The sequence below is a fragment of the Alexandromys fortis genome, unplaced genomic scaffold (assembly GCF_014885135.2).
Source record: "Alexandromys fortis isolate MF-2015 unplaced genomic scaffold, M_Fortis_MF-2015_v1.1 scaffold_209, whole genome shotgun sequence".
NCBI lineage: Eukaryota > Metazoa > Chordata > Mammalia > Rodentia > Cricetidae > Alexandromys > Alexandromys fortis.
Window position 1 is genome coordinate 1,026,269 of NW_026068090.1, and position 17,099 is coordinate 1,043,367.

Sequence of the window (17,099 nt, forward strand, 5' to 3'; positions counted from 1 at the left end):
TCCTCCTTCCAGGAATCCAGAAGCTTCTAGGATCTGGTCACAGGAATGAACATGGGGTAGGACATCCTCAGAGTGGCTCCTCAGAAAGGCAGGTACACAGTAAGTGAAATAAAGAAAGAGCACAGCCCTGTACAACATGGGCCCCAAGGGTACTGTCTTGTGTAGGGTCACCAGAGCCATAGCAGGGACAATCTATACACAATGGGGAAAGGGGTGGGCCTTCCTGGCAGCCAGTTTACTGTTGACCTCGTGCAGAGTTCAGGACAGAGAGAGGCTTTGAGGGAATGGAGCTCTCAAGAGTACAGGACCCAACCCAAGAAAACATCTTGAGGACAGGGACTAGATTGTGGGCTGGGAGGCATATAGAAAAACATGGGCTTCAAAGTCATGGGGTGTTGGTCATGGTACTTCACTATAAAGGCAAGAAACGTGATGCCAAAGAAGCCCAAGTACACAGAGGAAAGCAGCATCTCAGGGCCCCTGTAAAATGGTGCTTCTGGAAGTGTTTTAGCTTCTGAGCTTGAGGGGCTGCTGAGAAGTGAAGGTCAGAGGTCAGGAGAAAGTTGGCTGAATCACTGAGAGCAATGGTGTGTTCTGTTAGGCCTTCAGGTGGGGCTCCTACCCCGTATGTAGCAGCTGGACATAGATGTGGTCACTTCTGACTTTTATAGGGGACGCCAGCGTTGGTCCCTAGGCTCTGTTCATCTGCTGCAGGAGTCAGGTCCCTGGTGAAAGGCTCATAAGCTTCCATGATACATGAGGACGATGGAGGTAAAAAGTTGGGCTCAATGTGTCTTGGGGTAACTGCCACCATTTTCTAATTATTCCCTAATGTGTCCCCAGAATGTCCCAAAGAGGGCAGCCTGGATTCCCACCTGATGGCTCCTTTCTTAGTGGGCAGAACACAGTGAGTCCTGGACAGACTCTGGGTGGTATGGAATGGGAAGATATGCCTAGAACTAGAGGGGCCAGTTAGCAGGACTGGCACAGACAGTTTAGGATAGAGGGTGTTACACCCTGGTTCAGTGGCAGGTCATAAAAACCAGATTCTGGGGGCTGGAGAGATGGCTCAGAGGTTAAGAGCATTGCCTGCTCTTCCAGAGGTCCTGAGTTCAATTCCCAGCAACCACATGGTGGCTCACAACCATCTGTAATGGGGTCTGGTGCCCTCCTCTGGCCTGTAGACATACACACAGAATATTGTATACATAATAAATAAATAAATAAATAAATAAATAAATAAATAAATATTTAAAACAAAACAAAACTAGATTCTGATTTCATAGGTGTAAACCAAGGCCTGAGACTGTGGTAGCTGGTGCAGATTCTCTTTGGAGAATCACCTCACCACCTCCAATTAGTTTAGTCTGCTACAAGCAACTGCTTCCCTCCTTACCTGTCTCGTCACCCTGAAACTGGCACGGGTTTGAGAATGAGAACAGAGGCAAGGCTCCTGCCTTCAGCAGCACCTAGTGTACATATCTGCTGAGAGAGAGCTGTGCTTGGCAGGGGCCCTTAGGATGGGAATGAGCCTGTTAGCAGTGGGGAAGAAGGCATTTCTTGAGATCTGGCCACGCGGCTGCTGGCAAACCATTCTCAAAGTCTGGGATTGAGTTCTGAGCTGGCTGGCATATAGAAACCGAAGTCTCGTTCTAGCTCAGCTACCACCGCTCTGAGTCTCAGATGTTTCACCTTAAAAGTAGGAGGTAGGCTAATGGACCAGATGATGACAAGAGTTTGATTCCAAGCCCAGGAAAGCATCCTCGAGCAAATTTCTTAGATGCCGCACCATGTTCCTCTGTAAAATGATATTTGCTGGTGTCTATCTCATAGCATCGCTTATAAGGACTAAATGACCTAAAATGCACCAAGAGCTTAAGACAATACCTGGCATACAGATGGCACTTCACAAATAATAACCCTGAATATAAACCACATCTCTCTGGCTTTGGGGCCGCCTTGCACCCCTGTGGTGGAGCACTCACCAGCACCCACGGTGGCAATGGCACTCTCCTGGCCGATGATGTGCTCCTTCAGCCGCTGCTCCAGGGGGAAGCGGCGCCGCTCTTCTGCCTCACGCTTCCTCTGCTTCTCCGTGTACTGGGGAGAAAAAGCAAATGGTTCAGGGAGGCTGGCCTCAGCGCGCAGGGGAAAACTACAGAGGTTGGGCTCATGGACACTGAAGGCTGGTCCAGATGATCCCTAGCCCATGGTTCAGGAAGCAGGAGTGGCAGGGTCTATCCACAAATACTCCCTGGGCAGAACCACTCTCCTCGTGCTTTGACGGGGGTAAGAGCTTCCATCCATGACTGTACTTTTCACTGAAAGTGCTACTGAAAGTTTCTGAATGTCTGTAAGCCTATCCTGACTCCACAGAGTGCTTCCTAACACAGGTTCCAGCTGTTTCTGACACAGACTCTGACCTAGCAGCAGCATCTGGTGAGCATAAACATTAATGTAAGGGTAGACACAACAGGAGAATTAACAGCTGGATGGGACGGTGCAGACGTTCAGGAAAGGGGAAGATACGTAAATATGGACTGCTTGGGTGGGGGCTTTCTGGGACACAGGGCACTCGAAGAGGCTGGAGGACCGGTAACCAGGCAGAGGGTGCTGAGCGTGTCGGGCAGATCCTAAACTGAGAAGGAAGTGCCAGGTCTTAAGCGGCCCTGGTAATGTGGGCATCTTTCCTGGGAGAGAGCTGCCTAGGTAAGGCCCCGTCACAGAAGTTGTGGCTGCAAATGTTCTTGTGGGCAGAGTGGATGAAAAATACCTGCTGCTTGGGTAGTGTTTTCCTGTTCCAGTAGTGACCTTGACAGAAGTTAAAAAAAATAAATAGCAAACAATCCAATTTTGGCTGTTGCTATCAGTCTGTAACTGAAAGCTCCCATCAGTCCTCGGTTTCATATGGAGCAATAATTCGGCGCCGATCCCAGTGGAGTGACGCTTGCCGGCTGGAATCCAGAGTGTCACTGTGCAGCTCCCTCAGGCGCCACATACATCACCTGGCTCTGCCAACTCCAGCCATATATCTGCCTCTTCCTCCTCCCTGCCCACAAGCCCATTCAGCACTCAGGCCCACTGGGCTGGGCGGTGCTGGTGACAAGACACACACACTACACTCACTGGAATTGTGTCAACGCTGGACAGACCCTGAAGGAGCCTCAAGATGAACTTGGTTTGCCAGGATGACCCGGGCACACGTACACACTGCCATGTGCCAGGCACTGCACTCAGCACGTCATCCAGTGACTGTTTAGAGTCACCTTCCGTGTGAAGGTGGGCTCCTCTTCTGGCGTACAGTGAACTCGTTATGTGGCAGAATGACCAAGCTTCTCTGTAGACAGACATGAACTCCAGTGACCTCATCCATTAAAGAGCTAGTGACCTGTTTGAGCTAGTTTTCCTCCCAGGATCTCAGTTCCCTCACCAGAGCTGGAGAGGGTGCTCACACCCACCCTGCAGGCAGCTTAAGGAGGAAATGAGATAAACACTCGGCAGAGCCAAGCGTGCAGGAAATATGGTACTCAGAGTGACTCAGATGTCTTCGAAGAACCTACCCTATTAAATATTTGAGCATATTTTTCTCTCTCCCTTCCTTTTCCTTCCAGGAGAGGGGATTGGGTCTTGATCATGCTAGGCAAGCACCTTAACCCTGAGCTATATGCCAGTCCTGGTCTTGAATAAATACTACTTTCCTTTACTCCATCTGGTAACTAACTGCCTAATCTAGTGTCTGTTTTTTGTTTTTGGCAAGGTGTGGGGTGGGAGTGGGGATCAAGTTCAGGATTCCTTTGAATTAATTCAATCACAGGTAGAGGACCACAGACGGAAGGAAGAGCTGCTCTGAACTAAGTGGAAGCTGGAACCAAGTCCATTTGGGTGTCCACTATCCGGGAAGCTCAGTCTGCAGGTGCTGGCTCCACATCGTCCACTTCTGAAGATTCTTTGACAACAAGAAGCAGCTAACTCTGGCCACCAGTTTTCCTTATATGGCATGGAATTCAGTCTTTGTATATTTTCCATCTATGCAGCCTCATAGAACACACCTTTCCCCTTCGTGCCAGGCAACGCCTAATGAGACTTTTTATTCCATTTTGGTGAGTGAGGTATGACCATTGTGGTTCCCCAAGTATTCTTCCTACATGAGAGGGTCATGATTTTATGTTGCTTTAGAAGTTCCTTTACCCCTTTGGATGTCAGTGTGGCGATTTCTCAGAAAATTAAGAAACAACCTTCCTCAAGACCCAGTAATACCACTTTTGGGTATATATCCAAAGGATGCTTAATCGTGCCACAAGGACATGTGCTCAGCTATGTTCATAACAGCTTTGTTTGTCATAGCCAGAACCTGGAAACAACCTAAATGCCCTTTGACCAAAGAATGTATAAGGAAAATATAGTACATTTATACAATGGAGTACTACACAACAGAAAAAAATAAAGACATCTTGAATTTTGCAGGAAAATGGATGGAGCTAGAAAACACCATTTTGAGTGAGGTAACCCAGACCCAGAAAGACAATTATCACATGCACTCACTTATAAGTGGTTTTTAAACATAAAGAAAACCAGCCTACAAATCACAATCCTGGAGACAATGAGGCTCCTAAGAGAGACTTACATAAATCTAATCTACATGGGAAGTAGAAAGTAGAAAAAGACAAGATCTCCTGAGTAAATTGGGAGCATGGGGACCTTGGGAGAGGGTAGAAGGGGAGAGGAGTGGCAGGGAGGGGAGCAGAGAAAAAAATCAATAAAAAAGTTCCTTTAATTTCTTGGACAAAGGGCAAGAATCTCTAATTACTATGGAAGTGAACATGGGGAACGGGTATGAATGACTGGTTGGTTTTTTGGGAGCTTCCTAGATAGTTTTGGAAAAAGTGCCAATGGAATTAACTCCTGGAACACACTAGAACCTCCCAAGTGTCAAGTCTCAAACAGCTATTTATTGTTGAAATAGGAGCGGCAGGGCTGCGTCCCCGGCACCCGGCCGCCCGCATGGCTAGCTTATGCCCGAAATAATTACACGGAAACTGTATTCTTTCAAACACTGCCTGGCCCGGCTAGATCCAGATTCTTATTGGCTAGCTCTTACATATTGTTCTAACCCATTTCTAATATTTTGTGTAGCCCACGAGCTGGCTTACCAGGGAGGATCTTAACCTGCGTCTGTCTGGAGCGGGAGAATCATGGCGACTCCTCGACTAAGCTTCTTTTTCCCAGCATTCTCTTCTGTTTACTCCACCTACCTAATTTTCTGTCCTATGAGGGCAGAGGCAGTTTCTTTATTATTAACCAATGAAATCAACAGAGAAGATACAAGACCCACCTCCATCAATTTATTTAGAAAAATCTCTGAAAGTCTATCAGATTTATTTGATAAAAATGTACAGGAGGGCTAGCAAGATGGCTCACTGGCTTAAAGTGTTTGCTTTGCAGATCTGATCCCTGACTTCAACCCCCAGATCCTATGTGGGGGGACAGCACACCTTCTGAAAGTTGCTCTTTGACTTCCACATACGTGCATCATGGCATACATGGATCTGCATTTATAAACATGTCTCATGTACATAACACACATAATAAAAATGTGCAGTATGCTGGGGGTTATATGAGGCCACATGTTACCGCTTTGTGTTGTTTCGCCAAGGTGTAGAAGCATTTGTGCTACAGTGTACTAAATCACATTTTAATCTGTGCTGCTTTACACTGCTGGGGACAGAACACTGGGCCTTGTCCATTCTAGGCATGGTCACTTTTTGAAGGCATCTGTTCTGAGCCCAGCCTTGTGGAAAAGTTAGTCGGCTGGAAAAAAAAAAAAGAAACAAAAACTGAAGAAGGAAAGCACCTGATTTGCACTTGTTCCACCTGGGGGAAGGAAGCAGGAGAGGAGCTCCGAGGGCTCCATGGATGCAGGCTGTTGTGCCTGGCTCTTCTGAGGGCCCGTGGAACAAGGCTACAGGACTGAGTTCGAGGGGCTCCACTTACCTAGAAGACGAGGCAAGGGACCAAGGGAAGCAGAGGGTGCTGAGCTGAGGAGCTGCGAAGGGGCTGCCAGGAGAGCAGCTGTGGGGAGTGACCATTCTCTTAATAAAAGCCTGCTACAATTAACTTCAGATGCTCTCACCTGGAGCTGGCATCCACCAGCTTCCCAAGCTGCACCTTGGCTGGATAATCACAGCCCCTGGTTTCCATCAGTCTTGATTTAATATGGCACTCCTCCTGGCTATGAGTGCATTTACAGGAAAGGGCTGGAACCTAGCTAAGCTTGCTCCGCTCAGAGGTGAGCGGCACTGCAAGGGAGGGTTTTGGGGAGAAGGCGAATGACAAGCGTCTTGACTACTGGGCATGCCTTAGGGGACAGGCTTGACATTGAAAGAAAAGGGCAGCTGTGGTGCTGGTGAGAGGTGGGCAGAAACAGTCCCTGGACAAGAGTGAGCTTGTGAGGAGTACTGGAAGGAACAGAAGAGAGGCCAAGTTTGCAAGCTCCCTTGGAGAGAGAGGGCAGCCAGAAAGGCTGGCTACTCCAATCCCCTCTGGAGCCTACACTTTCTACTTGGGGATGAGAGAAGCCCCCATCTTCACTGAGTTTAAGGTCTAGTTATGGAGACAAGACTTAAAAGGCAAATTTGCTCTCTTTGCTTCTACTACTGGATTACATAGTGAGTTTACTGAAAATAAATACCAGAGGGTGTTCTGTTCAGAAATATCTAACGAGTTGAATCAGGAGAACAGTAGAAAAACTCCAAATGAAGGACATTCTACAAAATAACCAAGCTGTACTGTGACAATGGCAAGCTCATCAACAAGAAGAGACTGAGAAAGCAGCCCCGTCAGAGCAGCACGATGGCCACATACAATGTAAGGACCAGACCTTCTCCTTACAGAGAACTCTGCAGCGCTGGGAATAGGAATACCACAAGAAGGTTATTTTTATCGATATCAATTCTTTTTGATATTTTGATTTTGACAACTGTGCTGACAGGATGTAAGAAAGTGTGGGCTGAGTGTGTTGCTCAGTGCTCCTGAGGCCCTCTCTAAGTGTAGAAAAAAAGTTCCCCAAATACAAACAAACCCTTGTTTTAAAAGAAACAACACCCCCCCACAGGAGAGTAAAGAATCACTATGAGTACAACCTTAAAATGATTCAGAAAAATTTACCTATATCTTCGTATATAATTATCTATCTATCTATCTATCTATCTATCTATCTATCTATCCATCCATCCATCCATCCATCCATCCATCCATCCATCCATCCATCTATCTCCACACACACAACCACTGTGATAAAATGTTAGTAGCTGGGGTCTGATAGAAAGCTTTTTAGAACTTGTTATATGATTTCTAAAACTGGGCCATAATAAAGGGGGGAGTTAGGAAATGGACAGGCCTCTGGATCATTTCTTCATCAGGAGTGCTTGCTGCGAAAACACACAAACCATGGCTCTGATATGCACACCTTCCTTATATACATATATTTCAACAGAAAGTCTTGAAGGGGGGGAGGCTGGAACTCACGAAAGCTCGTTCCCATGAAGCTCGCCTCTGTGGCCCACAAGCAGGTGCCCGTGCTGATGTGCAGCCCAGCACACGGGACAGAGCAGGTGCTGAGAGGAAGAGGTGCCCCCCACCCCCGCCCTCTGCCCTCCTGGGTGCTCCGCCCACCACTCTCTTTGCAGAGCTTCCCTCAGGTCTGCTGGGAGCAGCCAGGCTCTCAGCCTGGGACGGGGACCCAGGGGACCCCCAGCTACCCTGAAGCGAATGAGAAACTAGAGACAGGAACTGTGATTGTGATGCTGTCACTGGGATATGCAAATAAAATATAGAGGATGGGCCTATCTGCCTAATATTCCTGCCAATTCATTCTCTGGGTGTGATTAAAATGAGCAATAAATTCCTCGTGAGTCTCAGTGGAGTGAGGATCGGGAGAGGAGCTGCGGCTGGCATGCGCGCGTCCCCCTCAGCTGAATATTCATCATGGGATAGCGCCCCATATTTTTGTTTTATCTGCCATCATGTGCACAGAGATATATTTCTACCTCTCTTTCATCTCTTAGTTAGGACATGAAAATGGTCTAGGCGCTAAGTATTAAACTCTCATTGTACTGAAATCATTCAAAGTGAGATCTAGGCTAACCCGTTCTATGAAGCCTACCCTGCCCATTCTGCCAGGAGTCTGGCAAGCCCCACTTTCCTAGAGACACCCCACCTCCACGACTCTGCATCCTTCCCGAGGCAAGGCACCTGTCAGTTCTCTCGACTGTGGAGCCTGTCTCTCCCACAGTAGGACAACAAGCTAGAGACAGTGGCTGGGCCTCTCCCACTGTGGGTCTCTCCAGGGATCAAAGCTTAGGCCTAGGGGCTGCAGAAAGACCCTCATTACGAGAAGATCATTCGGTCCAGTTAAGGTGACAGTCTGAAAACCATGATTAGGATTATGGATAATTTTAAATATGCAGAAATCACGAATAGTAAGGGAGAAGGGTAACACACATGGCTGGCGGGTGAAGACAGGATACAGCAGGGACATGGCAGCGGCATCTACCCCACCCCTCCCTCTCACTGTCCCATTAGATGAAGAAATGCAACACCACAAGTCCTGTGTCTTTAAAGTCACACTTTTGGGGGAATTCTGGGTTGACATATAAGACATATATAAAGAGAGCTGGCTGTGGTCTGTACAGTACCATCGAGGTACATCTGTTTAAAATACTGACAACTTGATTTCCTGTGTGTCACTTCCTTCTTTTTTTTTTTATTTATTAAATTAAAAAAAAATACCAATCCAAGTTCCCACTCTCTCCCCTCCTCCCATTCCCTCCCCTCATACCCACCCATCTAATCCTCAGACAGGGTAAGGCACATTGGCACATTGCCTTGTGGAAGGTCCAAGGCCCTCCATACTATATTTAGGCTGAGCAAGGTATCCATCCAAACAGAATAGGATTTCAAAAAGCCAGTACATGCAATAGGGATAAATCCTGGTTCCACTGCCAGTGGCCCCTCAGTCTTCCCCAGCCATACAACTGTCACCCACATTCACAGGAACTAGTTTGGACCTATGCTTGTTCCTTCACAGTTTGGCAGGAGTTGGTGAGCTCCCATTAGCTCAGGTAAACTGTTTCAGTGGGTGAACCCATCATGGTCCTGACCTCTTTGCTCATATTCTCACTCCTCCAACTCTTCAACTGGACTTTGGGAGCTCAGTCCAGTGCTCCACTGCGGGTCTCTACCTCTGCCTCCATCAGCTGCTGGACGAAGGTTCTATGGTGATATTTAAGATAATCATCAGTCTGACTACAGGGCAAGGCCAGTTTGGGCACCCTCTCCTCTACTGCTTAGGGTCTTGGCTGGGGTCATCCTTGCGGATTCCTGGGAATTTCTCTAGAGCCAGGTTTCTGCTAACCCTATAATAGCTCCCCACTTCCTTCTTTCTGGCCTATTCAGTTTTCCCATCTGTGAGATAAGAGTATTATGAGCAACCGTACACGTTTGCTACAGGAATAGAGAAAGTATGTTACCATGCAGCACAGTGGGAATAGCAATACAAGCAGCACTTATCCAGAGGCAGGATACTTTTACTTGAGATTGGGCTTAGTTGACCTCTCTTCCAGAAGCCTTTCTTGAGTAGTCAAGGCACTGATTCATTTGCCTGTCTGCCTGTCAGACTATGAGCTCTTGGGTTCAGTGCAGGAGGAACAGAAGGGGAGCAAGACAAAGTCAGAGAAGTAGTAACTCACGTTGTGCTGGACAGTTTGTGTACACTGGACACAGGCTGGGGTCATCTGAGAGGAGGGAACCTCAATTAGGAAACTGCTTCCAAAAGATTGGGCTATATGCCAGGCCATGATGCTGCACACCTTTAAAACCTCAGCACTCGGGAGGCAGAGGCAGGCAGATCTCTGAGTTCTAGGCTAGCCTGGTCTACAGAGAGAGTTCCAGGGCAGCCAGGGCTACACAGAGAAACCCAGTCTTGAAAAAAACAAAAAAACAAGCAAACAAAAAGATGGGGCTGTAGGTTAGCCTGTAAGGCATTTTCTTAATTAGTGGTTGATGGATGAAGGTCCTACCCTGGTGGGGCCTGAACTCTGAGGGGCAGCTACTACTTACTACTGGCAGAGAAAGATGAAGCTCAGGTCAAAAATAGAACTTTCCCATAAAATTCTGCCTTAAAGAGCTAGTTTTTTTTTTTTTTAAGATTTATTTATTTATTGTGTATACAGTATTCTGCCTACATGCATGCCTGCAGACCAGAAGAGGGCACCAGATCTCATTACAAATGGTTGTAAGCCACCATGTGGTTGCTGGGAATTGAACTCAGGGCCTTTAGAGAGCAAGGAGAGATGGAACAGCCAAGCCGAGGAAACACAGACAGCACAATGAGTGGAGACGCTGAGGGCACCTGGTACTAGATTAATAAAACTGTCGTCACCTCCCTCAGGTGACCTTTGGTAGCTCTAACGACCTGTGCTGACACTAAGATGCTTGTCCCCTTTGAGAGAAACCTTGGCACCACCAGCACCAGGACTATGTCACACACCTGACACACCACAGGTGTTTTTGGCCTACAGAGAAGATGATGGGTACAGTTCCTGGGGCTCTCTGGAGCCAGCAGGGATTTCATCAAGGTATGTGGGGAAGCTGGCCTGAATGGCAGTGCAGCTGTTTCTAGGGGCGAAGAATCTGAGCCCAGGGAGGGAAGCAACAGCCTCTTGAATTTAGTAACTTTTTTTGGTCCCAAGAGCCCACTGGGACGGGCTGTGAAAAGCTGGCTGTCATTTCTTAACTCATCTCTTCTCTCAAGAAATTATCCTAGGACAACTAAGAGACACCCTTTCCGTGGCGAGGCTCATCACTGAGTTGTTCCAGCTCTCCTATGAATAAGGCAGGATTACTTTTTTTTGCCCTTGTTTGATTTGGTAGGGGCCTGTGGCTAGTTCTGGCCAGTGAGCTGTAGGAAGTAAAGGGTTCTGCTTCCAGGTGGAGTAGTCAACTCTGAGTGTGGCCATGAGTGAGAGGTCAGAGAGCAACTCTGTGCAGTTGTTTCTCTCCTTCTTCGTTTTATGGGTTTTAGGGATCCAACTCAGGTTGCGAGGCTTGTGTGGTAAGTGCAACCTTGTCTGCTCTCACAACTGAAAATTTAACACCCTTCAAAGTATACTTTACCCTTTGGCAAGCAACCGGTGGCTGGGCGTGGGGCAGGGTGGAGGAAGAGAGTGCTGTAAAGGTGGCATCTGAGTGCCCTTGATGAGCAGAGCCCACCTTCCTTCTCCAGCAACAGAGAACAGTAGCACAAGGCAAAAATACATGTTGTTTAAACCACTGAAATTTTGGACAATTACAGCAACAGAGTCCAGCTTATCCTACTGGATAAGCAAACATACATCTAGCTGACCCTTAGAGTCTATTTAGTTCAGTATTTCTCTTCCCTGGAGCTTCACTGAGGCTTCAGTGAGGAAAGTGTTAGTTCCAAGGTTACACAGGCAGAATGATGGAGCTAGGCTGAGAACCAAGTCTCTGCTGTCTCAGACAGGCAGAGTATCTGCCACTAGGTGGGACCTGTCACGCTGAATTATCTCTGTGGACAAGACCATGTTAGGAAGAACAAAGAAAGAGGAGGGCTCAGAAGCCTGGTATTCCGGGCTAGATCCCGCCACAGAGCTCATCAGTCAGCCGTACTGCACCTCGGCAGCTGCCTGGCTTCTGAGGGAAGAGTGGGTTGCATGGGCAACACTCGGACCATCTTCCCTTCAACCAGAACAATTCTCTGATTCATTTGCTTTGCTTTCCTACGATTTCCCATCACAAGATCCGATGGCTGTCCGTGTTTCTGCCAGGTCTGATTCTTGGATTCTACCCAATTGCTTCCAAATTGTAAGTTCTGTAGCTGGGGAAAGCAGGACCTTAGTCTTATTTGTTGGGAAGTTCGAAAGTGTGGGTGAGAAACTAACATGAGGATGAAGCTGTTCTTCCTGAGAGTGTGGAGCGTCAGGGCGAAGGAGTGAGGACGGAAAAGGATGCTGTCTGTGAGAGGCGGCAGGACACCAGGCTGGCCGCCAACTCACAGAGATCCACCTGCCTCTGCCTCTCAAGTGCTTGGAAGTAAAGGTGTGCGTCACCACCACCACCCAGCTAGTTCACTCAAGACTTCATTTGGCTTCTGCTGAAAAGAAGCAGGGAGGCTGTCACCTTAAAAATAAAGGAGACTGTTTAATTCTCAGAAGCCACAGATGCTTGGGCCTCTCCCTCTCCATGTTCACGACAGGAAAGCTCTCTATTCTTGGTAAGACTAGAGCTGGATGTGAACTGAAATAGACAGTAACCAGCAAGGGTTGATCTAGCGACCCGTGCCTGCAATCCCAGCACTGGGGATTATTTTAAGGCTCTTCAGCCAGGCTGCAGACAACAGATCCCATATGCTAGAAAGAGAACAAGACAAGGGTCAGAGAGCCAGGTATGCTGTGCTCATTCCTACGTGGAATCTACTATATATAGTCTCTCTCTCTCTATATGGTATATATGCATTTGCTTCGGTCTTGATAATTTACTCTAAAAGTGCCAGTCTTGTATATAGTAAGATCACCTAAGAAGTGCTCTTGGTGTGGAACCTGAAGCAACTGACAAAAATGGAAGGTTATGGGCTGGAGAGATGGCTCAGCCAGCACCCATGTGGCAGCTAACGACTGTCTGAACTCTGGTTCCAGGGGATCTAATGTCCTCTTTTCCCCTCTTCTGGGCACTGCACACACATGATACATATACACAAAATAGTAGGAGATTAAATGACATATGGGGTACCCACAGCCTCCTCTCTCTACTACCTTGGTCTCGGATGCTTTCAGAAGCTTCATAACCTCTCCTTCCCGGGCATAATCCAAGGGTGTGTGTCCCATCTCATTCCTCTGAAGGGGGTTGGCTCCTGGCAAGAAAAAAGGATAAATGGTCAGGGGCTATACGAAAGATTCCTCAGCATTCACCTATAGGTGGCTCGGGAGTCTCAATTTCAGTATGAATCTCCATGAAAATTTATGAGATTACAGATTGACAGGATAAACATATTAAGTTACTTTGGAAGGAGAGATATGATGGAGGTCAGGAGACTAGGGGCTTCATACACAGGTACATGCAGCTAAGCATGCTAACAAAACTCAGCAAATACATTCATAGGTTTATACACCCAACACAAATGCCAACACATGCATTCACATATATACATATATGCGTTCATTAAAATGCTCACATTTTCCAATATAACTACACACCAAGGAACAATGATTCACTAAGCCATATAATGGGTTCCTTTCTAAAACAGAAGAGCCCAAATAGGAACTTAAAGGCTCTGCTTTGCTTCTTTTCTCCTTAATATCTTTTATTTTTTCTCTTTTGCGAGGTCTCCCTATGTATCCCTGGTGCTTGATTGTAGAGTAGGCTTCCCTCGAGCTCAAAGCCTCCCATCTCAGCCTCCTAAAGGGGGATTAGAGTGTGACTCACAAAACCCAGCTCTTCTCCGTCCTCCAGCCAGACTCAGCCAAGTCCTGGGGAGGATGTGGACATCTGAGGACTGTGCCCTGCCCTGCTAGCTGATGATGAGGGTTGCGTTCTGATGACTGGAGCACAAAGGTTAGCCCAGAGCCACGTGACTACCCTCTAGGTGCACAGAGCAGCAGTATATGGCGTGTACTTAGCAAGGCTTGAGATAACAAGGAAAGACTCCTCTCACTCTCCGTGCTGCCAGAAGCTTCTTCCCAACCCTAACTCTCTCTTTCTAACTCTGTCTGTTCCCAACCCTAACTCTGCACCCTCTTCCCGACACTAATCCTCTCTTCCCAACCCTAACCCTACTCTCTCTTCCCAATCCTGGCCCTAACCAATGCCAGCTATCCTGCTTCTGTTTTTGATTCTCAAGACAAGGTTTCTCTGTGTAATAGAAAGGCTGCCCCAGAGTTAGCTCAGTAGACCAGGATAGCCCCTGCCTCCCAAATGCCGGGATCAAAGGTGTGCGTGAGGCATGGCAGATTTTTTTATTGTTGTTTCTGTGCCAGCTACCTTGCAAACTCCGAAGGAATGGAGCTTGAGGACAGAAGTGGCCTTGCCTCATAGGCTTGCCTTCCAATACCACCAGAAAGAAGCCTAGCAGGCTTAGCTACGTGTGCACGTCACCTGCAGCATGCGGCAGTAACTACTCAGTAATCCCTGTGCTCCTTTCTTACTAGAGAAATGTACAGGAGTTAGGAGGAGTTTAGCCTAGTCGCTGCTGTAAGGACGTAATGAGGACCCACACAGCACAGGACCTTGCTCAGAGTGGGTATCTGATCACTGGGGATAGGAGCAAAAGCCAGTTTTCCTAAATCTGCCTGTGGGAACACTTATCTCATGCTTTGAAACCCTCCCCCATTGAAGTTCTGCTTCTTTAGAATCCACAACTTAGCAACAATGGTAAAATCACTAGGCTCTTGTATGTGGCTGTCTGAGTGGGAGGAGGAATGGCACAGGGAAGTTCCAAGTAAGAAAACAGTCAGACATGTACCTTTAATGCCAGCACTCGGGAGACAGGGACAGGAGGTCCAGGGCAGTCAAGGCTACACAGTGAGACATTATCTCAACAAAACAATCACAACTCCTCCATAAAAATGAAAAATAAGATCATTTCAATTAGGAATAAATACTAATATATATTTTATAATACACAGAATATGGAATTCAGATACCATAAAATTAGCCCCCCCTTTTTAAACAGTGCTGGGAGTAGAGCATCATACATGCTAGGCAAATGTTCTACTATTGAGCTACATTCCTAGTTTCCTAAAATGCTGATGCCTAGTACATGAAGAGACCAGGAGAAGGTGTCTGGTTCCTTGGAGCTGGCGTTAGGTACTCTGGAAGAGCCGCCAATGTTCCTAATTGCTGAGCCATCTCTCTGGCCACAAACCTATTGTTTAAAAGATAGCGTTTGGTGTTTAATCTCAAGTTGTGTGGCCATTACTACTATCTAATTTACCCATTCCAGGAAGAAACCCCATACCCATTACAGAACATCAACAACAAAACCAACCAACCAACCAAACAAAAACTCCACAATGGTTGACTTTCTCTTTTTATGGGTATTTTATATAAATGGAATTACATGACATGTGGCATTCAAAGTATGGTGATGTGGGATTCCCCTCTGTATGCTGTGAATATGTTTTTATTACCATTGGTTAATAAAGAAGCTGCTTTGGCCTATGACAGGGCAGAATATAGCAAGACAGTAAATCCAAGCAGAGATAGAGGAGGAAAAAAGGTGGAGTCAGGTAGACACCATGTAGCCACCCAAGAAGCAAGAGGTAACAAACCATGAGCCTTGTGGTAAAATATTAAATAACAGAAATGGGTTAATTTAAGATGTAAGAGTTAGTTAAGCCGGGCAGTGGTAGCGCATGCCTTTAAACTCAGCACTCTGGAGGCAGAGGCAGGCAGATCTCTGTGAGTTCAAGGTCAATTTGGTCTATAAGAGCTAGTTCCAGGACAGGCTCCAAAGTTACAGAGAAACCCTGTCTTGAAAAACAAACAAGCAAGCAAGCAAACAAACAAGACTGAACTAACAGGCCAAAGAGTATGTAATTAATAACTAAGCCTCAGAGTGGTTATTTCCTAAGTGGCTGCAGAAGCCGGTGTGCGGGACGTGGTAGGTGGAGAACCGGTCCCCGGGCCAGCAGAATGGAGAGTATTTGTAGCTAGGAAATGGCTTCTTTCACGGCACCTGTTTTTAATGTTCCCTCATGTGGTGGCATGGCTGAATACTATTCTGTGACATCACATTTTCTTATCTGCTAGCTGCACATATGAGCTATTCCCCCTTTGGCTGTTTGTAACTTGCTATTGCCTTTTGTTTTCCTGAGAGTCTTACGATATAGCCCAAGCAGACACCAAGTACCCACTCCCACTTCTCTCTCCAACTGGCCTTGAAGACCTAAGCTCACCCATTTCTCCTGCTTCATTCAAACCCCCAAATACTGGGATTCACTGTGGACACCACGTTGCCAAACTCAGTTGTACGCTTCCTGTCTTTTAGTACATGTCCTGGAGTGACAGGAACAGTCTACTGATCATTATTCATACTTGACTCTACTTCTTACATGGGTTTTTGTCTTTTAATGTTCAAAACCTTAAGGAATTAAAATCGCCAAGATACAGACAGGGAAACTGGCCTGAAGATCAACCATCACCACAGGCCTATTGTTTTGAGCCTGGAGTCCACTCTAGCCTAGTTAGTTTTCCTAACTCCGATTCTCCACACCCTCAGAGGTGTCTCAGGAGGGACCGTCCTACCTCACCACAGGCATTTACAGAGCCCAGGAAGGCTCCCCCACAGCCCAACTGAACGATCACGTGGTAACCAGCACTACTGTTTCTAGTCTTTTAGGAACTCAGAGGCTCAGACAGAGCCTTTCTTGGAAATGAGTTGGCGCTCACTGGGCACTCCAGCAGTTCCATCCGTGTGCAGGATGGGGACTGGCATGGCCAACGAGCAGTTCCTTCTTTATCTACTTCTGCTCGAATTGAAAGCAGCACTCTTAACCCGTGAGCTCTTTCCAGCCCTTCCCCTCATACTTTTGTTTTTTGTTTCAGAGGGAACTAGCCCACCCTATCCTTGAATTTGAAGGAGCTCCTCCTGCCTTGTTATCCTGAGTGCTGGGAATGTTTTTTGTTTTTTTTTTTTTTTTTTTTTTTTTTTTTTTTTTTTTTTTTTTTAAATCCTTCCTTACTGTTCTGTAGTAACAGGTAATCTGGCCATTGACTCCTTTGAGCTTTTTAAGAACTCTTTTCAAATCCTCCCCTCAATCCTGTGACCAGTCTTCCTGTCTCCTTTGCAGATGTCTTTTCCTATTTTTAGGAATAAGTCTCCTTTGAGTCTAGCACAAACTCAGCTCTCCAAGAGCTTATGGGGTCATGATAAGCTCATGACAGTAACACAGACTGAGACTGGCCACTGTGTGAAGGACAGGGTTAATTCTCTTGGCATGGCACTGAATGGGGTCCTGCAAGGTCCAAGGGGCCAGTGCCAGACAGTATCCTCCGCATCCCATAGCACAGCTGGGCCAGGAGTCTCA

At 47.0% G+C, this 17,099-nt stretch overlaps 1 protein-coding gene and 1 long non-coding RNA gene across 2 annotated transcripts in view; one reads left to right on the plus strand and one right to left on the minus strand.

Annotated features, from left to right (window-relative positions):
* The window catches only part of Clpb (ClpB family mitochondrial disaggregase), a 120,532-nt gene that overhangs the window by 19,766 nt on the left and 83,667 nt on the right, over window positions 1-17,099 (minus strand). The window contains exons 6-7 of the mRNA XM_050122614.1: window positions 12,828-12,925; window positions 1,986-2,100 (exon numbers count right to left, since the gene is read on the minus strand). Coding sequence (XP_049978571.1) covers window positions 1,986-2,100; window positions 12,828-12,925 — 213 coding nt within the window. The remainder of the gene's footprint in view (window positions 1-1,985; window positions 2,101-12,827; window positions 12,926-17,099) is intronic.
* LOC126488850 (uncharacterized) overlaps window positions 11,513-17,099 on the plus strand; it is a 45,236-nt gene continuing 39,649 nt past the window's right edge. Inside the window, exon 1 of the long non-coding RNA XR_007588797.1 lies at window positions 11,513-11,880. This is a non-coding gene — a long non-coding RNA (uncharacterized lncRNA). The remainder of the gene's footprint in view (window positions 11,881-17,099) is intronic.